The sequence below is a fragment of the Cherax quadricarinatus genome, chromosome 7 (genome assembly GCF_038502225.1).
Source record: "Cherax quadricarinatus isolate ZL_2023a chromosome 7, ASM3850222v1, whole genome shotgun sequence".
In the NCBI taxonomy this organism is placed as follows: Eukaryota; Metazoa; Arthropoda; class Malacostraca; order Decapoda; family Parastacidae; genus Cherax; species Cherax quadricarinatus.
This window is the reverse complement of record NC_091298.1, coordinates 2,460,284-2,485,189: the sequence shown is the minus strand read 5'-3', so window position 1 is coordinate 2,485,189 and position 24,906 is coordinate 2,460,284. Positions and strand designations below refer to the sequence as shown.

Sequence of the window (24,906 nt, the reverse complement as noted above, 5' to 3'; positions counted from 1 at the left end):
CAAAAACTCAATGCACATAAAAGGCCCTAAAATCTGGAACTCACTACCTGTAAATATAAAAGAAACACTACCTGTTTATAAATTCAAGTCTCTTCTCAAAGATCACTTACTCACCCAAAACCAAATAAATACTGAATAACTGAACCTTATAAATTGTATATCTTAAATGTTTCTCACAATTATATCACATAAATGTTAAACCTAAAACCCAATCTAACTTTATTATTTTTTAAATACACTACCTAACAGAATACTCCATTCTACTGAATGTACAACAATGCATACAACCATATGACCTGTCTTTGTAATACTCACTTGTGCTTTATAGTAATCTGTTTACATTAAAGTTTTATCACCGATGTCATCATTGCTTAGTTCATCTTAAGTTAATTTTAAGCCAGCCCGTAATGCTATGCATAGTATAAGTGGCTTTGGCATACTGCTCTTTTCTGTTTTTTTGTACCTCTGTATGTGTGCACAAATTTTTAAATAAATAAATAAATAAATGAGGTTGGCAGCATCTCACCTGCCCAGACACTTTCCAAATTGTCAAGACATTACGAGGACCCAGAGTCACTTTGTCTGATTTTTTGGGGGGTTATCCTAGGTAATTTACACTATGTATGATAATTGTACTATTATTATTATTATTATAATCAAGGGGGAAGCGCTAAACCCGGAGGATTATGCAGCGCCTGGGGGGGATGTGGAAGGCATTCAGGCTTAATTCGGGGAACTGGAGCACAGATCCAATTCCCTAAATCAAGAGCCCCTCACCAACATCAAGGAACCTTCCTTGAGGGGATGATAATTGTACTTATGTGTACCTGTGCCTAAATAAGCAACCAAAAACCCCAATAGAAATAAGTCACTTCGGCTTTTTTGGGATTAAACCTGGGTAATCTACACATATACTGACACATATGATAATTTATGTAACTATTTGTGTGTACCTGTACCTAAATAAATTTATTATTATTATAGTGGTTTATTTAAGTATAAGGAAATTAGTATAATAAGAAATTGTTGCCATTGTTGTTTTTGCTAAGGGAAAGAATAGAGGGGGGGGGGAGGGCAGGAGTAGGATCTGAAGAGCAGAAGTAGGTTCTGGGCAGCCCAGAGAGCGTATATAAAGGTTCTAAGGAGATCTCTACGATTGTACTCAAGTTTCCAGGTTTGTTTTTGTTTCACATGTTATGCTCCATATTGTCGTCATGTGATAAGAATTCTGGTTGTGGAAGCTGTGTTGACCAAGCTGCTAGACACACTGACAGTGTAAGACGAGGCTGGTAATGGTGGGATGATGGACGCATCAGTGTTCACCATCAAGTTTGTGTGAGGATCTTCAGCACTAAAGTTGAAATGAACAGGAGATATGGCGGAGACAGACCATGGCGAGTTGTTGACGAAGTTTGAGGAAATATTTGGAACAGTTGTTGAGCATGAAGTCATTAAAATGATACTTCAGTCATGTGGATGGGAGTCCAAAAGTGCTTCTGAAATGTTACTAGCAATGATAGATCCCAAGGACTTGCCTCTTCATGCGCAGAATATACTGCTTGCTGATTCCATTGTCCAGAACTCTGCAAAGCAATTAAGTGATAAATTATCTTCGGATGACAGCAGTTTAGTTCAGACATTAAATGTTACCTCTGGGCAACTAGAAAAAGACTTGATAAATCATACTAATAGACCTAGAAGTCCAGTAAGCAATGAAAACGAGTTTAGTATTTTAAATCCATCTTTGGCCTCTGGTACAGTGTTACATCCTAGAAATAGTAATGCCAGAGTTTTTCGAGAAGATGACAATGCTGCTGCTGTCATAAGAACTGAAACAGAAATTTCATCACCACATAACAGCTTTGGAGGAATAGGGAGTGGGTCCTCTTCACCACTTTCTCCTCATAGATTTGGATTTGCAGTTGATTTTGAAATTAATAGAGAACGTGATACTTCTAATTGGGTTTTAGCCCCAGAATTTGTGCCTAATGCTTTTAACCCAAATCCTTCAGCTAACAATAATGGTATCTGGCCTTTAGAAATGAGCCATTTCTTGATGCAAACTCCTCAGAATCCTAAAGGTAAATCAAAAGTAAAAGATAATGTCAGTAAAAAGGATGACATTGTTAAAAAAATTTTAATAGGTACAAAAATTATGGTTCTTATGCGAGGATTGCCTGGTTCTGGAAAATCGACATTGGCCAAAGAAATAAAAGGCAAGAATGGTGTTATTTTATCCACAGATGATTTTTTTTTCAGCAAAAAGGGTAAATATAATTATGATCCATCCCGGATTAGTGAAGCACACCAGTGGAACAAACATAGAGCAGCTCAGAGACTACAGGATGGTAAAACTCCTATAATAATTGACAATACAAACTTACAGGCATGGGAAATGAAGCCTTATGTTAAACTAGCACTACAGTATGGCTATGAAGTAGATATATTGGATGCAGATGCTCCATGGAAGAATAACCTGAAAGAACTTGCCAAAAGAAATACACATGGTGTTCCAAAGAGTAAAATTTTAGAGATGAAAGGAAGATATGAAAGAGAAATAAACATTGAACATATTATTGCTGACCTACGAGGATTCCAAATAAACAAGCAAAAGTCAGCAGATAAAGATCCTTTAGTTTATGAATTTAAGTCAGAGGAGGATGACCAGACTTTATTCCAGCAAAATATTAATGGTGGACAAATAACTGAGAATGCATTCTCCAAATTCCAGGATGATTTTCAGAAGATTGAGGATTGGAGTTCTGATGCAGATGATGATGATGATGATGTTGATGTAATAATTGAGGGTTATGATTCTGAGGAGGAAAAAGCTGATTGTGTTGGTAATTTAGATACCGATGGAAAAACTGAAGTTTCAGAGGCAATGTCTGGCAATGAAATACAGGCAGACAGTAAGTTAGATGAAGGAAAATTTAGTTCACATGTTTGTGGAATTGCCACACAAGGCAAGATAAAAAATATACAAGATAAAAGATTGTACCAAAGTGGAGAAAGCATGAAAATCTCTATTAAAAATGAAGACATGGAGTGGGCTGATGTATCTGATGAAGAGAAAATACAAAGATTAATTGAAGAAGCTAATGCTGATATTGATATTGCACAAAGTGAGAGAGACTGGTTTGATTTAACCTCTCAGAGTAATGAAGAGGAGGATGTAAGTGACCAGAAATTTAGTGATTTAGTTATGAGCTTTGGATCCATTGTAAGAGCACAGATAGAGAAAAGTGCCAGTGGAATTAGCACAGGAGCAGAGATAGGTACTGCAACTTTTCAGACAGCAGACACACTTAATGAAGATTTGGCCATGTATGAATTGTGTAGTAATGTGGAAGAAAAAACTGGCAAGTCTCTCTCAATGCTTCTAACAAGGTCAGGGGAAAATGAAGCCATGAATTTTCTGTCATTGAATAGTAGCTATGATTTTTCAAAAAATCAGGAAAATGAAGCAGACAGTTTGTTTTCATTTATAAGTTTAAGAGAAGCAACATCAAATGTAATGAATGATATTAGTGTTAAGAACAATGATGTAGGAGTGATAGAAAGTGCTATTAATGATGGCAAGAACAATGATGTAAGAGTGATAGAAAGTGCTGTTACTGATGGTAAGAACAATGATGTAGAAATGATAGAAAGTGCTGTTAATGATGGCAAGAATAATGATGTAGGAGTGATAGAAAGTGCTGTTAATGATGGCAAGAATGATGATGTAGGAGTGATAGAAAGTGCTGTTAATGATGGCAAGAATAATGATGTAGGAGTGATAGAAAGTGCTGTTAATGATGGCAAGAATAATGATGTAGGAGTGATAGAAAGTGCTGTTAATGATGGCAAGAACAATGATGTAGGAGTGATAGGAAGTGCTGTTAATGATGGCATCAAACTTGGTAGCTTTATTGATAACAATGATGTCTCGTCTAATACCCGTTTGGAATCTGAAAACCACAAGATTGTAATGCTTGAGAAAAATTATGATAATTCTGAAGCGGATTTTCAAAAGCACACAAGTGATGAGGCTGTTGAAGACTTGGAAAGCAATGATAGACATATAAGTGATAAAATATTGATGGAAGGCAAGATTTTGGAAACAAATGATGCTGTTATTAATGAAGAAAATATACTACTCATTCGCACTGTTGTCTCTGAAAATAATAAACTTGAGGATTTTATCAGCAAGACTATAAATTCTCCTCAGGATATCGGCTATCATTATTCAGTTGCAGATAGCTTAGCATCTTGGGAGTGTGTAGATACATTTGCAGGAGAAAGTTCTGTGAACTGGGATTCTTCTGAGAAAGTTGAAACTAATAAATCAGTGTCACAGTCTTCTAAGCCAAGTAGAAGCAGACGTAAGAGAATATCAGGTGATCCCGACAGGTGGTTAGGTGATACTAATGAAGAGACAAACAAAGTAGAGGATCCTTCCATAGTATCTTGGAAACCTGTACAAAGTGGTATACCGTCATGGGACAGTAATAACTCGCCTATATTATCTGACTCTGACAGACCCCTAAAGCAAGAGATTCAAGAAATAAAAAGTGAAAATTCTCTCAAACCACAGCCTCACACTGGTGCTGTACCAAAGTTTAGGAGACACAAGCAGCATGCCAGAACACTTTCAGCAGCTAGTACCAGCTCTGGTAATTCTGATGATCAGACATCAAATGATACAACCAGTTATCCTTTACCATGCATTGAAAAGAGCTTACATGATGCTGAAAAAAGCTCTAGAATTAAATACATCCCTGCAGAAACTCAGACACTGTCAATTGACTTTGAAGCTCTACAGCTAGATAACAATCTTTATGAGCTAAAGATAATGTATGGTCAGCCAGGTTATATTACTAAGTATGACAGTGATGTTCTTCCTGATAGTGGACCATTAACCAGGGGAAAACTTTATCTTGACAAAAGTACTATGACAGACTATAGTGCAGACATTACTATGGTTGAATCCTATAGAAATCTTGTAGCATTCTTCCCTAACATTTCAGAAGATGACCTTCAAGATGTATTAGAGAAATGCATGTATAACCTAGATTGGGCTATGAATGTTTTATTAGATGGTGGTTATGAAATGTCAGACCCTGCTGATGCAAGCATTAGCTATGAAGAGCCTAAGGAAGTAGATATAGACACAGAATCAACAACAGAAACAACAAGTACAGGAGATGGTAGGGAAGATCCTTCATCGTTTGCTGATGCAAGTGATATTTCATCAGATGTATATGTTGAAGAGAAATCTAGAAAATTTAAGCAGAGCCAACAACCAAAGGACTTGGCTAGCAAAAAAGCAATTGAACAAGCTTTCACTTTTAATGATTCTGTTGATGACAGAGTTACAAGGCTAACTGGTAAAGATGTTAGTGAGCTCAATATGATGAGAGTAAAGGAAATGAAAGCAAAAAGGAAACAAGGAGAGAGGAAAATTGCATCAAATAGAAATGAAAAACCAATTGAAGAGAGTACCAGTGGAGATGATGCAGAAGGAGCACAATACATAACATTAGTGATGGATCCCCTCTTTGCTTCTCAACTTACGAGAATGTTTGGTCCTGTTGGTGCCTGTGAGATTAGCGGTGAACTAACCCCAGAGGACCGGAGTGTTATTCTCCCATTAGAATTTTGCCTCATGATACATAAATATTGGACTCTTACTCTAGATGGTAAATTCAAGCATGAAACAGAAGTTTTAGACAGCCTTATCCGTGAAGATGAAAGTCTTGCTCGTCGTTTACAAGAAGAAGAAGAGGTAAGCTTAAGAAATGGAAAAAATGAAAAAATGGAGGAAGTTTTCCAAAATGACCCACCTTCTCAATTCAAGGAAATTATGGATTTAGAGCAGGCACTACAACACAGCCATGAAGACAGCCAATCTTCTGATTGTCTCACAATGTCCTCTCATCTTACTTTACAGCGTTTATATGCAGAATACCCTAAAGTTGATCCTAATGCTTTGAAGGAGGAATTTGCAAGAAGTGGCTTTAGTTATCAGGATACCGTAGAAAAACTTTATAGACAATATGGTACTGAACACGGAACCCCCAAAACTGTAATTGCTCCAGAAGCTTTGTACAGATACGAGCAGCAAATGATCCGACAAGCACAACGTGATAGCTTGGCTCAGCAAGAGATAGAGGACTTGCTAACTACCCAGGAAAATGAAGATGAGCTATTTCCAGATGATCCACAGGTAATCTTATGATTTTTTCCCATTAAGTTTATATGGACAAGTATTAAAATGAAAAAATACTGTATAGCTTTAAATATGAACATGTGTAGCTTGACTGGAAAGTTATTGGTAGAAATTTTTTAATACTTGCAGGTGTATCGAAATGAAGCTCAGTTACATTACCATCAGCGTCAAGAGGCATTCAAAAAGGCACAGGAAGCGTCAAGTCAGGGAATGAAAGCAGTGGCAGCATACTATGCTCGTTTAGGAAACTTACACTCAACCAAGTTAGGTGAGGCCAATCAGCGAGCATCCAAGAAAATATTGGAAGCAACTAATGCTAATAGAACAGATGCAAATTGCTTGGACTTGCACCTTTTGCATGTTCCTGAAGCACTGAGTGCAGCCCAAGCATTCCTTAAAGAGAGACAGCGGGTCCTAACAGCTCGAGGGATAAAGCAGATGCAGGTTTCTTTGATTACAGGTCGAGGTGCACATAGTGTTGGGGGGCAGGCAAGATTAAAGCCAGCAATTAAAGAATTTCTTCAGAAAAGTAAATTTTTGTTCCATGAAGCAAATAGTGGAATGTTTACCGTTACATTACAGTCATAGGTTTCAGGAGGTTTAGAAAATGCAATAATGGTACATAAATGAAGTATTTTGATAGACATTCTGTAGTTTTTATGGTTGTACATTTGTCATAATATGTATCATAATTCAGTAAACTTAAGAGTTATGCAATGTTCATTAATGGTAAGAATATACCAGGTAAGTATCAAGAAAGTGCTATGTGCTTATAAAGTTTGGTCCAGTCCTGACATTATCATTGGCTTGTACAGTCTTGTTAATAGTGTGGTTTTAATATTTTTATTCACCCCCAAATCATTATATACTTTTCTCTTATTAATCTTATTTTATTGATAGTTTAAATCAAAAGCATAGTATATAATATTTTATATGCCTTTTTAACTATGCTTTTATTTTATAGTACTTGCAATTTGATGGTTTAAATTGTAATAAGTGGAATTTTTAATTAAAATATTTCCTACTCCAATTAAAGATAGAAATAAAATTAGCAGTGATTTTTTTTTTTACATGGACTGGTGGAAACTGAAGATAAAGAGATGTGGTGCTATTATGTGATACATTTAAACCTTACTTAGGCTTGATGACTAATGGCTAGGACAAAGTATTCTTTTTTAACTGATTGAATTGGTTGATGTTGTTTAATTTACATATGGTACCTTTGTAATATGCAGTTTAAGCCATTTGTAGTGGAAAGTATATTTTTAGAATGACTTATTCATAACTTTGAAAAAACAATTAGAAGCAGTGCTAACCTTTCTTTGGATGTATGGTCAGCTTCAGCAGTTGTATAGATTTTTATGTAATTCTCATTCTGCTTTTTTCTTTCAAACAGCTGGTAAGATTTCATTAATTGTTTTTAATTTGTTAAATGATGGATTGTATATGATATAGGCAGGCATAGGATGAATGCAAGTAAAAGGTGTTGAATTGTATGTGCTGAGTGCAGGCATTGAGTAGTATGTGACATATGCAGGCATTAAATGGGATGTGTAATGCAGGTACAATTGTTATTATTTTAATTTTGTTATGGACAAGTACTGACATATTTAACAGTTAATTATTTTTTATGATGTGAATTTTATTTACCCAGATATAATTTTCTGGGCACACGAAAGACAAATTGCGTAATGTCTTTTCAAGGTACAAACTTTTTTTTACAATGCATCCTGAAGCAATGCTTAGAAGTGAGGTTTTTGCTGTACATGCTGCAAATAGTACTTTTGTACTGATATTCTTGAACCTTATAGCAGTTGTAGTGTTCTTGGTAAAAAAAAAAAAATTAGAATAAATGCAGTTGTCAGCATTTGTCTGTGAGTAAATATATTACAGTAGATTAAAACATTTTTATTTTTTAACATACCAGCTGCCCTCCATTGAGTTAAGATTGCTCAGAAAATAAGAAGCTCATTCACCATCCTTCATTTAGTTGCTGTCTTGCCAGAAATGTGCTGACATCACAGTTCAGATGATCCTCTGAACTGTAGCATCTCTTTTCTCATTTAGAGTCCAGATACTGTACTTCTCATCTCAAGGACTTAGGTCCAACTAGCTGGTTTCCCTTAATCCCTTCATAAATGCTCCCTTGTTCACACTCCAACAATATGTCAAGTAATAAAAAACAAATTTCTCCACTCTTAATGTGCTCATGCAAGCCTGTTGGATGTTGAAGCCCTATCACTTAAAACTTGATTTACTCCATACATACATGCCGTAGCATACTCAACCACCTACCACATAAAAACTTCAAACCCTTATTTTAATAGTTTCCTCTTTCCACCCCAGATATAGATACAATATACAAACTCTTGGTCACCTTATCTTACTCTACCCTTTCTACATAACTAAACCATCTTGAACTTTATTTTGCTTCCCTAATTATGCCTTTCATATCACCACACTTCTGATTTCTTCCCTATTTATTCTCTGCATAATAATCACACCATACATTGCTTGCCAATGTGGCTTGTTCCTATATAATTCATACTCTCTTAAACCCCTTGTCCAATATAGAAGAAACACTTTCAGCAACACTCACTCCATTACTGTCTTGCCAGAAGCATGCCAATACTACAGCTCAGATATACATGTGCATGAAATAAATAACAAATCTCCTTGACTCATGAATGAAATCACTGCTATGTCATCTTCCACATTTAATAACTTTCCAAAATATTCTCATTGATCTCTAATATAATCTACCTCCTTATCCAACATCTAGGCACATTTCATGAGTTTCAAGAGTAAGTATGATAATGCCCACAAGGCAAGGAACCAGTAATGCCGGTGATTGTAATTTAAGACGTGAGGCCAAGAGCTGAGACTCAACCCCTGCAAATACAGCTTGGTTAGTTCAACTCGGTGAGTACTGTTAGCTGACCAGCTCATTGTCTCCCTAGATTTTTCTCACATGTTTATTTCTCTAAAACTGGTTCTTAGAATATTTTGTTGATGGAAGATGATTCTTGCATTTTCTCTTCCTCTCCTTCATCTGTTTTTTAGCCTTTCCTTCTCCTTGTATTGTAGCTTTTATATATAACTTTTTACATTGCAAAAGCCTATCCTATGCCAACTTTTTCTAGTGTGTTTCCTTCAAGACAGGTGCCTTGACTCAGATTAAAAGCTCTTGATCCAAAGAATTGAAGTTACCATCCCCTTCCTTGGATTAAACCTGATTACCTCCTTATTCCCTGGCACTAACCCTTGTATGTTTAACACTTCCTTATAAATATAATAAGTTATCTTACTGCCTTTTTCACATCATCCCATTAATCATTCCTTTTTCCTCTTACATTCACCATCCTAGAATCACAAACCTTTGCTAAGCACTAGCAATTCATTCTTAAATCCATACTGTTTTGTACCTCCTAGCTCTCTTCGTTCTTTCTCTCCCTCTTTCATGCTATCCTCCCAACATTTGTTCATATCTCTCCTTGTTTCCTTTAATTCATTTACTTGCACTTATTGTTTTATCCACTGAGACATTTCTCATACTGTCTTCCTATGGTACATATGATGAAATATTTATTTTTTCTGGGGTGGAGTGGTAAGCCAGCAGAAGGCCTCAGTCAGTTGACCAAAAGTTCCATTGAGCATGTCATCCTGTGACTAGAACCACTGCATGAGAAATATTCTGATTTTTACTGACAAAATTTTCCTTTCCATTTTCACCTTACTCTTTAATCAAGCTACCACTAAATAATGATCAGACATGCCAGTCATCCCTCTATTAACCCTTTCAGGGTTTTGGCCGTACTAGTACGGCTTACGAGCCAGGGTTTTTGACGTACTAGTACGCCTAAATTCTAGAGCCCTCAAATCTAGTGAAAGCTGGTAGGCCTACATATGAAAGAATGGGTCTATGTGGTCAGTGTGCGTGATATAAAAAAAATCCTGCAGCACACAGTGCGTAATGAGAAAAAAAAAAACTTTGACCATGTTTTTGGATTAAAACAGCGACTTTGCACTGTATATTCGTATGGTATTTATTAGTTTTCCTGGTCTCATTTTATAGAATGGAAGACATATTACAGAAATTGAGATGATTTTGACTGGTTTTACAAAGAAAAGTACCTTGAAATTGAGCTCAAAGTAGCAGAAATGTTCGATTTTTACCAAAGTTCAAAAGTAAACAAATCATGCTATGCGTCCAATACATGTCAACTGGTGAGTCTAATATTCTTTCACAAGTGCGCTGATATTATTTATACCATTTCTACACCAATGCAGTAGTCTGCATAACAGTAAATCTTCTATTTTTTTGTGAGATAAAAATTCAAAGTGGAAAGCAAAAGAATGTAAGAGGGGCATGGGGAAGTGACTAATGAACAGAGGAAAAGTTATTTTAGTGCCAGAAATGTCTTTCTTGTTTATTCTGGACCCTATTCAGAAATTGGCATCTTTTGAAATTTTTGTGAAATTGGCAAAATTGCTAAATTCTGACTACTGTATTGGATAGTTGAAATTGGTAAATGGGTGATTTCTTGTCCTCATTTGATAGAAAAAATGGAGTTCTAGCAAAATAGTTATGATTTTTGTCAACAAGTATACTGGAATTGGCCGAAAATAGGGCTCAAGTTGGGCAAAATCGTCGATGCATACACATCGTCGAGACTAACTTTGCGGGAGCATAATTCTGTAAGTTTTCCATCAAATTTCATACTTTTGGTGTCATTATGATCGGGAAAAAGATTCTCTATCTTTTCGTAAGAAAAAATAATTTTTTTTTTTTTTTGAAATTTGGGGGACCCTGAGAACAAGTCTCTGAGAGGGCCTGTCAACCTTGAAAGGGTTAACTTGTACTTCTAAAAATCTTCCCTTTAACTTTTTTTTTTTTAACACTTTGGCTGTCTCCCACCTAGGCAGGGTGACCCAAAAAAGAAAGAAATGCTTTCACCATCTTTCACACACAGTCACTGCCTTTGCAGAGGTGCCCAGAAATAACAGTTTAGATGTCACTCCCAACAGCCAGTATCCCCTGTCCCCCTTTAAAGTGTAGACATTGTACTTCCCACCTCCAGGACTTGAGTCCGGCTAACTGGTGTCGCTGAATCCCTCCACGTAATATTACCCTGCTCACACTCCAACAGCTCGTCAGAGCCCAAAAACCATTTGTTTCCATTCACTTTAACTTTTATCCTATGATATATAGTCTAGCAGACTGCCCTCTTTGATCAGTTCATATCTTGAAGGCTTTTCTCTCCTCTTGTTAAATCAAGTATTTTATATTACTAAACCCCTCTATAAACAAATTTCAATTACAGGCTACCCTTTGTCGCTTACCCCTGGCAAGCACACTGAATTTTGTTACTACACACACTGTAACAGTGCTATCCATTTTATTACTACCATGAGGGGGCTTTATCAGATACATAGAACAATGAGAAAACTTCCAGCTTATATAGTATGGCATCCAGGGCAGGTGGTCAGAAGTAGCTTAAAAAAATAGGTTGGACAAATAAATGAGTGAGAAGGGGTGAGTTTGAGTAAGATCTGCCTCTCAGAATTGCCTTTTCTTTCCTCTATATGAATCTACCTAGATTAAATGTTCATTTTAGCCATTTCTCGCAATCCAGTTTCATTCTTAAGCACACACTATTTTTAAACTTAAACACCTATAATACCTTGTAGTATTTCTACAATTATCCATATAACATGACAGCTATTCCTTCAGCTCTCATTCTCTCAGATATGCCTAACTTAATTCCTTTTCCTCCCTATTCATACTCTCATTCAGTACTAAGATATTCCGTTTGCTTTCATGAACAACACTTAACAATCATTTCTTTCGTAATAACCAACAAGTCTTGTTACCGTATACATTAAAGTGCAAGTATTAAAATATTCTCTAAATTTTGTACGTTAACACTGGGTAAATTAGAAAAAGACATGTTACAAAATGACTTCCAAAATTAAAATATGCGAGATACAAAGAAAGGCTGAAAGCATAGGACATGCCCTGATTAGAGATAAGATTAGACTTGATAACCACGTATAATATTATCAAAGTACTATGCAAAATAATCGATGTGAAAAATTTCCTGATACTATCAATAAAAATGGAAGGCCTCAGTTGTAAACTAAAAAAAAGATGTGCCAATGGGATATCAGAAAGTCCATCACAAATAGGGGTAGGACAGTGGCATGATCTGTGAGAAAAGGTAGTAATTGCTATAATCACTGGAAACTTAAAAAAAAAAAAAGTATATGATAAATGCTGAAGACGAGACCCTACGAGCTTTGCTTTGCTAGCAAAACTACTAATAGGTAATTATAGGTAGGTAATAAAGGTAATGTAAAGGCTCCCAACTGCTGTCCTTTTTTTTTTTAAACATTGGTTATTTCCAAACATGGTGATCCAATGAAGAAAAGCATCATCACTCACTATATATGTCTATACATATAGAAGTGCAGCCATCATAATGTAAAAGATCAGCCAAACCACAACATCCCTACTTTCAGAGTTCTGGTGCTATACTTCTCACTTTCAGAACCTAAATGGTTTCCTTAAATGTTTTGTAGATAATGCAGTACTGTGCTCATATTCCAACAATATGTCAAGTCCTAAATACTTACTAGTCTCTATTAACCTTGATCTAACACACTTGCACATGCTTGTTCTCTGAACTCTGGAAATTTTACACCCTTTCAACTTTTCCTTAGTGATCCACTACTCATTTATATGCTCTCATGATCAGCCATTCTTGCTTCATCCTTTCTCAATGACCAGACAGTCTTGATAACCCCCTCATCTACTTCCTGAATTAGACCTTCAATTCCACTACAACATCTAATGTCTTCACTGTGGTATTTATTCCCTGTATAATACTCATATTGTAGATATATATCAAGCATCTGTACCTCTTTCAGCCTGTTTGCTACAGCATTTAAAGACCATGCCACTCACCTATACAAAAGTGTTACGTCCACTCTACTTTTATACATTTCTCATTTTGCATCCACTGATGATTTTTTCCTTACTACAGACTTCTCATCACTATTATTACAGTTTTTTTTCCTTATTATTTTTGTTTATTAACACATCAGCCATTTCCCACCAAGGCAGGGTGGTCCGAAAAAGAAAAACTTCCATCATCATTCACTCCATCACTGTCTTGCCAGAGGTGTGCTTATGCTATAGTTATAAAACTGCAACATTAACACCCCCTCCTTCAGAGTGCCAGCACTGTACTTCTCATCTCCAGGAATCAAGTCCAGCCTGCAAGTTTTCCTGAATCCCTTCATAAATGTTACCTTGCTTACACTCGAACAGCACGTCAAGTCCTAAAAAACATTTGTCTCAATTTGCTCCTATAAAACATGTTCACGCATGGTTGCTGGAAGTCCAAGCCCCCCGCACACAAAACCACCTTTACCCCCTCTCCCCAACCTTTCCTATTCCGACCCCTACCACGCCTTCCCTCCACTACAGGTTTACACACACTTGAAGAGATGATTTTGATTAGTTTTACCATAAAAACGACCTTGAAATTGAGCTGAAAGTAGCGGAAATGTTCAATTTTTACCAATGTTCGAGAGTAAGCAGATCACACCACATGTCCAATACACATCATCTGTGGAGTCTAATATTCTTTCACTAGTGCACTGATATTATTTATACCATTTTTACAATAATGCAGTAGTCTGCATAACAGCAAATCTTCTAGTTTTTGTGTGAATAAAAAATCAAAATAGAAAGCAATAGTAATATAAGAGGGGCCTAGAGACGTGGCTAATGAACAGATGATATGCTATTTTAGTGCCACAAATGTTTGCATTGATTATTCTGGACCCTGTTTTTAAACTGGCATCTTTTTATTTTGTGTGAAATTGGCCAAATTGCCAAATTCTGACCACACTAATGGGTAGTTGAAATCAGTAAATGGGCAGTTTCTTGTACTCAGTTGATAGAAAAAAATGGAGTTCTAAAGAAATAGCTATGTGTTTGGTCGACTGGAACAATAGAATTAGCCGAAAATAGGGCTCAAAGTCAGCGAAATCACCGATGCGTATATATAGCCGAGATCACTTACTTCGCGGAGCGAAAAAAAAAAAAAAAAATTTCCCCAAAAATTTTTCGACAGAATGACAGTTTCAGAAATGGATTACCGACAGTCAAAGGGTTAAGGAGCATTTTCAAAATTCTAATCTTTAAACTATTTCTTCAATCACCTCAGGCACAAGATATTCAATACATTATAATTTAACCCTTTGGCTGTTTTGGTCGTATATATACGTCTTACGAGCCAGTGTTTCGGATATATTAATACGCATAAATTCTAGCGGCTTCAAATCAAGCAGGAGAAAGCTGGTAGGCCCACATATGAGAGAATGGGACTGTGTGGTCAGTGTGCACCACATAAAAAAAATCCTGCAGCAGGCACTGCGTAATGAAAAAAAAAAAAACATTTTTTTGGATTAAAACACCAACTTTGAGGTGTATTTCCATATAGTTTTCATGGTCTCATGTGATAAAACAGAAAACATATTACAGAAATAGAGGTGATTTTGATTAGTTTCACGATGAAAACGACCTTGAAATTGAGCTCAAAGTAGCGGAAATGTTCTACTTTTACCAATGTTCAGGAGTAAGCAAATCACACCACACATCCAATACACGTCAACTGGGGAGTCTAATATTCTTTCACTAGTGCACTGATATTATTTATACCATTTTTATAATAATGCAGTAGTCTGCATACCAGTAAATTTTGTATTTTTTGTATGAATAAAAAATCAAAATAGAAAGCAATAGTAATATAAGAGGGGCCTAGAGACATGACTAATGAACAGAGGATACATTATTTTAGTGCCAAGAATGTCTACATTGTTTATTATGGACCCTATTTTGAAATTGGCGTCTTTTTTAATTTGTGTGAAATTGGCCAAATTGCCAATTTCTGACCACTTTATTGGGTAGTTCAGATCAGTAAATGAGCGGTTTCTTGTACTCATCTGATAGAAAAAATGGAGTTCTAAAGAAATAGCTATGAGTTTGGTCAACTGGAACAACGGGATTGGCCAAAAACAGGGCTCAAAGTCGGCGAAATTGCCGATGCGTATATGTTACCGAGACCACTAACTTTGTGGGAGCGTAATTCCGTGAGTTTTCGACCAAATTTCTTACTTTTGGTGTCATTACCACCGGGAAAAGATTCTCTATCATTTCCTAAGAAAAGCCTTTTTTTTTTTTTTTTTTTCAAAAAATTTTGCGACATAGAATGACAATTTCAGAAAGGGGCTTGTGACAGTCATAGGGTTAAACTAGAGCAAATACTAAAGGAACTGATTTCAAATTTTCATTTAAGTAATTCCCTAAAAGAGCAGGAGGTGGTACAGGATGTGCAAAATAACTAATGAAAAGACAAAGTTTTAATGCTTGTTAGTCAGACAAGCTTGATGAGAGACCAGGTCATCAGGGTTTTAACCTGTAACACCGTTGTTTACTTTCTTCAGTCTCTAACATTTAACAAATCTTTTAAATACATTATTCCTTCAATCCTTTTGCTGACTCCTTAACTGTTAAATACAACACTACATGTCTGTTCTTATTGAACTGAGTATTTAGATTACAGTATTATAAAATTATTTTTTTTTTATTTTAGCTGCAATGTACTGCATCCCTCTTGCTTTATTTTTTTAATTTTCAGCTTCATCATTACATTACAGAATGCAAGCCTCCCATGAGGAAATTGATCAGTGAGTTGGTGAGTGTAAGCAAAGAACAGGTGTTTAAGAACATACAGAGTTTGTTCCTCAGATTTAGCATTTAAAAAGGCGATGGAAAAAAAGACCTCAGGGATGTAGGAATGAGTGTACATCATATTTATGGATCAGGAGAGCATGTAATGAATCTGGGTATGCTGTATCTTTATTTGCACCTTATCAGCCATCTCCCAGCAAGGTAGGGTGCATAAACACAAATGCAGTATAATGTGATCCTTTATTGACTACGTTTCGCCCACACAGTGGGCTTTTTCAAGTCACAAACAGAACTACCTGGGGTGGAAGGAACGCGAGTATTTATAGTCCGGTTCAGAATGCTGAGGTCAGGTGAAGAATGCTGCATCTGATGATGTACCGAGTGGGGTTATAGAGTCTAAAAACTTGGGTAGCTTGGAAAGGAGATTGGATAAGTTTGTGAGCAGACCTTCTACAGTGTTCTTATGTGGGATAGCGATGAAGAAGTTTCTTGGCAAGTGGTTCAGCTATGTTATAGAAGCCACTATTCTGGTTGAAGATGTCGGATATAGAAATAAGTGATGATTCCAGGATTCTTCGGTATTGAGTGTTGTCTTCTGTGGCGATAAGTCTCGAGTTTCTGTAGTTTATCAAGTGGTTGTGTGAATTACGGTGTTGTATGCAGGTATTCCTTGTGTCGTCAGACCTGCTTGCGTATTGGTGTTCTGAAACACGTGTTTGGAGGTCCCTTGATGTTTCGCCCACGTATAGCTTGTTGCAGTCATTACAAGGGATTATGTATACCCCTGCAGAGGATGGAGGCTTGTCCATCAATAAAGGATCACATTATACTGCATTTGTGTTTATATTTCCATTGTGTCGGTATTTTATACCATTTATTTCCAAGGTAGGGTGCCCCAAAAAAGGAAACATTCACCATCATTCATTCAGTAGCTGTCTTGCAAGAAGTGCACGGACATCACAATTCCAATTATAGTGGAACCTCGGTTTTCGTGATTAATTCGTTATAAAAAGTCTGATGAAAACCAAATCGTATGAAAACTGAAGCAATATTTCCTATAAGAAATAATGTTAATCCAATTAATCCATTCCAGACACCCAAAAATATTAACAAAAAATACATTTTATAGAGAATAACTATAGTTTTCCTTACAGAAAACAATGAGAAGTGAATATAAATGACTAATGAAATGGATAAATGAACATTTACCATCACTTTTACCTTTATTGAAGACTCTTGTTGGTGTAGGGGAGAGGGAGGAGGAGAGGTTATTGTTTGGAAGGGGAATCCCCTTCCATAAGGACTTCAGGTATCAAGGCCCTATCTGGGGTTACTTCCCTGGATAGGGGAAGTACATCTGGCCAGGATGTACTTCCTGTACATCCTGGCGAGGTCGGCCACTCATATGGCACTTTCGTACTTTGCTATGAGTTCTTTCTTGAATTCTGTTGTGTTTCTTGCCTTCTTTATTAAAGGGCTGGCATTTGGAGCTTTTTTGACCCCATGATGGCTTATTTAGCAGTCACACTCAATAAACAAGCACAAAAAACAATGGGTTATTATGAAATGTTTCAGATGAGCAAAAGGAGGTGATGCTTACCCAAAGGCAGACTGAGTCACAAACGCATGGGATGCTTTGTGTGGGCACTTAAGTGGCTGAGCCACGTGGACACGTTTGGTATGGACCATTTTCAACTGTACGAAAACTGAGCGGATGTACGAAAACTGGGACAAAATTTTGACGAAAAAAAGCTGTTGAAAACCAAATCTTACAAAAACTGGGGCATATGAAAATTGAAGTTCCACTGTACACTCAGAACTGTAATATGAGCATCCTTCCTTCAGCGTGCAGCACTGCACATCCACCTCCAGGACCAAAATAACATCATGAAAAAAGGGGTTGTGGTATACCATTAAACAGCCACTTGCAGGGCGACAAATACAGAACGTACACTCTCTCCTGCTTGTAGGAATGACAGTTTCTACCCTTTCCACTGCTAATCTTTCTTAAACTCTAGTTCTCTCAGATACACCCACTGCAACCCTATTGATTTCTCCCCTTTGTATGATTTAGTGCTAGGACATCCAGTTTGCTGTCATACATAACATTAACAGTCAGTTCTACCTTATCTGTATGAGTCATGTCTACCTTATCTGTAGTATACAGTCAGTTCTGCCTTATCTGTACTACACCCATGTGCATTCAAACTATCCAAATTTTAAATTTCCTTTGTCTTTTAAGTAATTATTGCACAATGTAAACTATGGGAAGCAGTGCTTGTATAAATGAAATAAAAATGTGGATGCACCAAGGCTGTGTGAGGATGTTACTGCTGTTAGGCACTAACATTACGAACTGGCCCTTGATGAAATTATCAAATTCTTAATAATATCAGAAACTGTGTTTAAAGTGCTGAATAACGAAAAGTTTGTAGTGTTTTGTAAGTAGATATATCACGGATGAGGCAATGCAATGTTGAGAAGAGATTGAAAGTTGTCATGGGTGATGTGTATGTATGTGAATAATTCAGTTTTTGATGATTATACCAAATGGAAATTTATTAAATTCTTGTAATTGTTGAGACAATGTTACATAAATTTGCATATGGAGATAACTGAATTTGATTGTGGATTAATAGGTAAAATAAAGCATTTTTTAATCATTTGAGACAAGGTAGAAAAAGATGAGGCAATGTACACTAAAAGTCTTAATTGTAGGGTGTGCAAGTGCAAGTACAAACTGTAGTTTGCATGGAAATAAAAGTACAGTGGTACCTCGGGATACAAACAGCTCAAGTCTCGACCAATTATGTAAGTGTATTTATGTTAAGTGCTTTTGTAAGTGTACTTTTGGGGGTCAGAAACAGACTAATCTAATTTACATACATTATTCCTTATGGGAGCAGCCTCCTGGAACGAAAAAAGTTCGTATCCCGAGGTACCAATGCATTCATTAGCCATAGAAAAGTAAATATTTACAGTATAGAAGTCAAAATGAATAGTTTTGAAAGTACAGTGGAACCTCGGTTTTCGTATACCCTAGTTTGTATGTAAAACTATAGTTATTCTGTATAAAATGTATTTTTTGTTAATATATTTTGGTGTCTGGAATGGATTAATTGGATTTATATTATTTCTTATGGGGAAATATTAACAAAAAATACATTTTATAGAGAATAACTATAGTTTTACATACAAACTAAAGCATACGAAAACCGAGGTTCTACTGTACTGTATATTTGGTACCAAGAGTTAAGCAAGATGTCAGAAAGTTATGGCAAAATTATATTAGCAAGGTACAGGGTTGGTGGTTAGAGTAGAGAAAAACTGGACAGCTGTACAACTGAAAGAGCTGGGGAAAGTATGTGAGAAATAAAAGTATATTCCTCACATGATTTAGCTTGTATGCATTTATGAATTGGAACAATGGTACGTATATATATTTTGTGTGTGTGTATTTACTGTAGTTTTATACAAGGTTTATGATATTCCCAATTTTAAAACTACTACATTCCGTCCCTCATAGAGACCAGGATTTCAAGCTGCGTGAATTTCACAGTGCATTACCTAAGTATAGGTTGTACAGTTTTTTTTTTTTATTTTAAGATTAGACCTATAAAATTGCATTCAGATTCATATTAAGATGTATTATGTCAAAGTGTGTCATTTTGAAAAGTAAAATGAAACATTTATTAGTGTGTGCTACAGTATTAGTAGCAATTCTGTCTTATTTATGAAGAATGTGAGAATAAAGTAAATTTGCCTTAGATTTTATACAAACTTGAAAATATAGAATTTAACTTAACAGTAAATCAACCATAATTAGAATATAACTGAAATCCCATTGTGTATGTATGTGCAATAGTTATTATACAAGCTAAGGTTCATTAGTATCTGTGAGATCCTCACCTTACATTTTTCTCTTTCAAAAAGTCATGTCTTCTTACCTTTATCTCTAATTAGCACCTTCTTTCTAAATAACAATAAAAAAAATAGAAATTCTTAATTTTTCTGAAAATATACCTATTTTTGCTTAGAAAATTTATGGGTGTGAAACCTTAATAATTTCTTTGTATTTATTATGCCTTTGATGTACTGTAACTGTAATGTAGTAATGAATTTCACTGCCTTTGTGTGTGTGTGTGTGTGTGTGTGTGTGTGTGTGTGTGTGTGTGTGTGTGTGTATGTGTGTGTGTGTGTGTGTATATATGTGTGTGTGTGTGTGTGTGTGTGTGTGTGTGTGTGTGTGTGTGTGTGTGTGTGTGTGTGTGTGTGTGTGTGTGTGTGTGTGTGTGTGTGTGTGTGTATGTATGTATGTATGTATGTATGTATTTATATATATATATATATATATATATATATATATATATATATATATATATATATATATATATATATATATATATATATATATATATATATATATATATATATATATATATACACATATATATAAACATACACAAACAAGTGATCTTAACAATGCAGAACAAATCACGTGGGGATGGAAATCTTAAGCCCAAGATCTTTCACACTTGTGTTGTCAGGAACTATGAAGTGTTGTAAGACTAACAGCAGATAGTAAGGAGAAAATTCTCTCTGAGGCAAGGCAGAAGTGTGAAGTGTCAGGCCATGTCACAGTGGAGTGGCCTGATGCTTTATGCTTCTGCCTTGCCTCAGAGATAATTTTTTCCTTCTATTCATTGCTAGTATTGCAACACTGCATAGCTCTTTTTGACACACCAGTGCAAAAGGTCTTGAGTTAAAGATTTCTATCCCTCTGTGGCTTGTTCTGTGCACCCCCCCTCCCACACACACATACATACATATGTATGTGTTGAAAGATGTATATATAAAATGTATGTATGTATGTAAATGTAATACTGTCTATCAATGCTCAATACAATGTAACTTAGTACTTGGACTGATACATAATTTTTGTTGTACAAAACCTAATCTTCTACAGTGAACTTAGGTTAAATAACATTGAATAGCAGTTTGAAAGTCATTGATGTTGCATTTGTTTTAATATAATAAATATATTTTGCTAATTAAGCCAGTTTGTGCCTAGAAATTATTTAATAGAGTACTGTAACAATAATGTTTAACTAATTTTGTCTGTTATTATTATGTAGTGTCTCCTTTGATATTTTAAGTCTCGCTTACTGTTATTTTTCATGAAACACCATCAGATTGACTAAACTTTAAAGGTCAGGTAATGGAGTATCTTGTCTTTTTTTTTTTAAATAGGGCCCCTGGCTGCCACTTTGGAAAATAATGTTGTCTGATGTTGGAGATTTTTTTGTCATAGTACAGTATTTTGAAAATGTATAGCCTGATTTTTCACATCAGTGAAGTGGTGAACAATTTTAGTTAAATTGCTAGGGCTTCAGAGTGAATTACTTTATATTTGATATACAGTTGAACCTCGTAATTTGTGAGTTTCATTCCTGAAGGCCTTGTGAATCTTGAAGCCATAGATAATACAAAGTTTTACATGTCAGAAATATTAAAAAAATTCCCTTTATACTTTACATGTACTTTTTTTTTTTTTTTTTTTTTTTTTTTTTTTTCAACAAGTCGGCCGTCTCCCACCGAGGCAGGGTGACCCAAAAAAGAAAGAAAATCCCCAAAAAGAAAATACTTTCATCATCATTCAACACTTTCATGTACATTAATAATTAAATTTCTGGAAAAAATCCAATGTTTTGGCCGATATCTCTTAAAATATTACTCTAGTCTGCCTATTATTATCATGTTTAATAAGAAATGATTAGAAATAAAACTGAGTTTAGGTGAAGGAAATTCAGTGAGCATATTTTGAATGAAATAGAATACCTTGAATCTTCTGTATTACTTCACACATGATAAAATAAAATTGTCATTGCAATTTTTTTTTTTTTGATAATCAGAGCTAAATGCAAAATGTTTCTTACTTTTATCATGTGAATTAAGAAGCATGAGAATTTCAGAGTTCAATTGTACACTTGATTTTCTATCTTTAAATTTTGAGCCTTGTTGTCCCATGGTAGCAGTTTTGAGAATTACTTAGCACAGCATAAGCCTTATGAGTAGATTTGTTTTTGATAAATTTCTTTACATCATTCTTACTAAATTCATTTAGTGGGGTACCACTATTACCGTACCATCTCCACAGTATGATACATTCTGCATTGCTAATAAATAGTAGTATTGCCAGCTGAGACCAAGTGCACTACTACCTCAATATCTTAACAAGGCTCAATCCAGAGTGATTATAGTTTATGTATATGTTAGAAGCTTAGAGTATACTGTGTTACTTTTTAGTTCCCTACTGGCAGGTTTTTAAATTGTATTTTTTCTATTCTAATGGTTGAATTTAAAAAAAAAAAATTGTGAATATCTTTATCAGTCACCATCAAGTGATCAGATAAACATCTGTTATTGATTATTTTTTAGTTATCTAACTAAATTTTATCAGTAATAGAACAATACTAATATTTCTATCTTATTTGATTTTTTATATAGTAAATTCTTTTAATTATTTTAGAATTTAAATGTTGTAGTTTAAACTTGACTTACGTATTGCTGTATTTTCTTTTGTGACAAACTGCTGCTACATTTTCTTGAGTCACAATAAAATCCAATATGTTATAAATTTGAACTTGTACTGAATTCTTAAATAATTTGTGTTAGGATGATTATTAAGAATTTAAAATGATATCAGTGGAAACTAAATGGATATCTGAAGAGATATACATAGTACTGAATGAAATACCAGGCATTAATGTCAACATAATGCACAAGCAACCCCTGCACTTATGATCTAATAGGTTTTGGGAAAGCTGTTGATAGTTATTTCTCATGGGTGCACAGTTATCAATGGGGGTTCCATTACTGAAAACTAATTCCATGGCTTTTATTGGGGAGAGGGGGGTATCTTACTAGGAAAATATTAATTAATAGAATATTGTATTTTAATATTTTTCTATGAGTAATTTTCAGAAAGACTAAATGCTGACACCTGACATATAAAATATAAAAAATGGATACTGTATGGCATTTACAGGGATAATACATTTTCATTTTATATTGATTTATAATCCAAATGCCTTGTAAATAGTGTAATATTAAGCTTTGGTAATACTGTAATATATTATTGAGACATCCACATTAAAATGCTTTTTATATGTTTTTATCATAAGTGTGCTTGGATCATTGAGGCAGTATAAAAATTTCACATGGCTGAAATTATTAGTACAGTATATGTGCACAATTTTTTTGAATAAAATTACTTTTAATAATTTTTGTTGTAATTGTTTTATATATTTTATATGATGTACAAGTTGAGACAAATCTACAAATTGAAAATGAAAATTGGACATTTCAGTCTGTCCTGAATCAGCTTCAAGGAAATGAGACAAGACTATGAGAGGTGAGAAGGCATCCTATTTTTATTATTATTATTATAATCAAATAGAAGCGCTAAACCTACAAGGGACATACAGCGCCGATGGGCAGGGAAGGATGCAAAAGTAATGGGTAGCGAGAGGGATGATTATTAGGTTATAGAGTGCAGTGGGGCAGTGGATAGTGCAGGGGTAGAGGATAGCAAGAGATTGAGGTAGAAAGGGCCATTAGGAGTACTAGAGGTATCATCGTCAGAGTTTGTGCAGTAAATCAGTTGCTGTCAAAAAGTCAATGAGAGTGTCTGGGTTAAAGAAGGGTCCATCAGCAAGAAGGGAAGGTAAACTAAGGGCAGTAGAGTGGTGACAACGTTGGAGGTAAATTCCGCATGCTCGTTGATAGAGTGGACAGTCCAACAGAATGTGGCTAGCAGAAACTGGAACCTGAGAATTCTCAGAGTGGAACAGGGCACCTCTCCATAAGATACCCGTGAGTAAGAAGAATGTGGCCGATGCAAAGATGGGAGAGAGTAGTCTCCCAACCTCGACACTGATGATAACAAGATGGCCAGAAACCTATACACGGTTTAATAGAAAGTAGTTTATTATAGAGCAGAGAAGGCATCCTATATTAGGTCAAGTCATGTGTGTTCTAAAGATTAGAGCATTTCAGTGTGTACTGGGAGAGACATTTCTTCTTTATGTATCCCCAAAGAGGTGGCCCCCGGGCCGCGGGGGTCAATGCTCCCGCAGCCTGGTCTGAGACAAGACCTCATGGTGGATCAGGGTCTGATCAACCAAGCTGTTACTGCTGGCCACACGCAAGCTGACGTACGAACCACAGCCCGGTTGGTCAGGTACCGACTTTAGGTGCCTGTCCAGGGCTTTCTTAAAGACAACCAGGGGTCTATTAAGATAAGATAAGATTTCGTTCGGATTTTTAACCCCGGAGGGTTAGCCACCCAGGATAACCCAAGAAAGTCAGTGCGTCATCGAGGACTGTCTAACTTATTTCCATTGGGGTCCTTAATCTTGTCCCCCAGGATGCGACCCACACCAGTCGACTAACACCCAGGTACCTATTTGCTGCTAGGTGAACAGGACAACAGGTGTAAGGAAACTTGTCGAAATGTTTCCACCCGCCGGGAATCGAACCCGGGCCCTCCGTGTGTGAAGCGGGAGCTTTAGCCACCAGGCCACTGGGCCTGGTAATCCCCTTTATGTATGCTGGGAGGCAGTTGAACAATCTTGGGCCCCGGACACTTATTGTGTTGTCTCTCAATGTACTTGTGGCGCCCCTGCTTTTCATTGGGGAAATGTTGCATCTCCTGCCAAGTCTTTTGCTTTCATAGGGAGTGATTTTTGTGTGCAGGTTTGGTACCAATCCCTCCAGGACCTTCCAAGTGTATATTATCATATAACTCTCTTGCCTGCATTCCAGGGAATACAGATCAAGGACCTTCAACCATTCCCAGTAATTTAGGTGCCTTATTGCCATGAATTGATATCTTTAATTTTTATTTACCTCCTGTATTTCATTCAAT

At 35.8% G+C, this 24,906-nt stretch overlaps 1 protein-coding gene across 4 annotated transcripts; it reads left to right on the top strand.

Moving 5' to 3' along the window:
* Positions 1-1,138: 1,138 nt before the first annotated feature.
* On the top strand, positions 1,139-23,262 carry LOC128686800 (NEDD4-binding protein 2). 4 transcript variants are annotated; one of them, XR_008406708.2, is made up of 4 exons: positions 1,139-6,211; positions 6,344-6,482; positions 8,997-9,136; positions 21,228-23,262. XR_008406708.2 is itself a non-coding variant. In XM_053773898.2 (3 exons), the coding sequence occupies exons 1-3, from the start codon at positions 1,376-1,378 to the stop codon at positions 9,020-9,022; spliced, it is 5,001 nt and encodes a 1,666-aa protein (XP_053629873.2). In that variant the 5' UTR covers positions 1,139-1,375; the 3' UTR covers positions 9,023-14,751. The 4 variants fall into 4 exon arrangements, 2 of the variants coding, with proteins under 2 accessions (XP_053629873.2, XP_053629872.2); XR_008406709.2 differs by lacking the exon at positions 21,228-23,262 and adding an exon at positions 17,553-20,213; XM_053773898.2 differs by lacking the exon at positions 21,228-23,262 and having other exon boundaries at positions 8,997-14,751.
* The last annotated feature ends 1,644 nt before the right edge of the window (positions 23,263-24,906 follow it).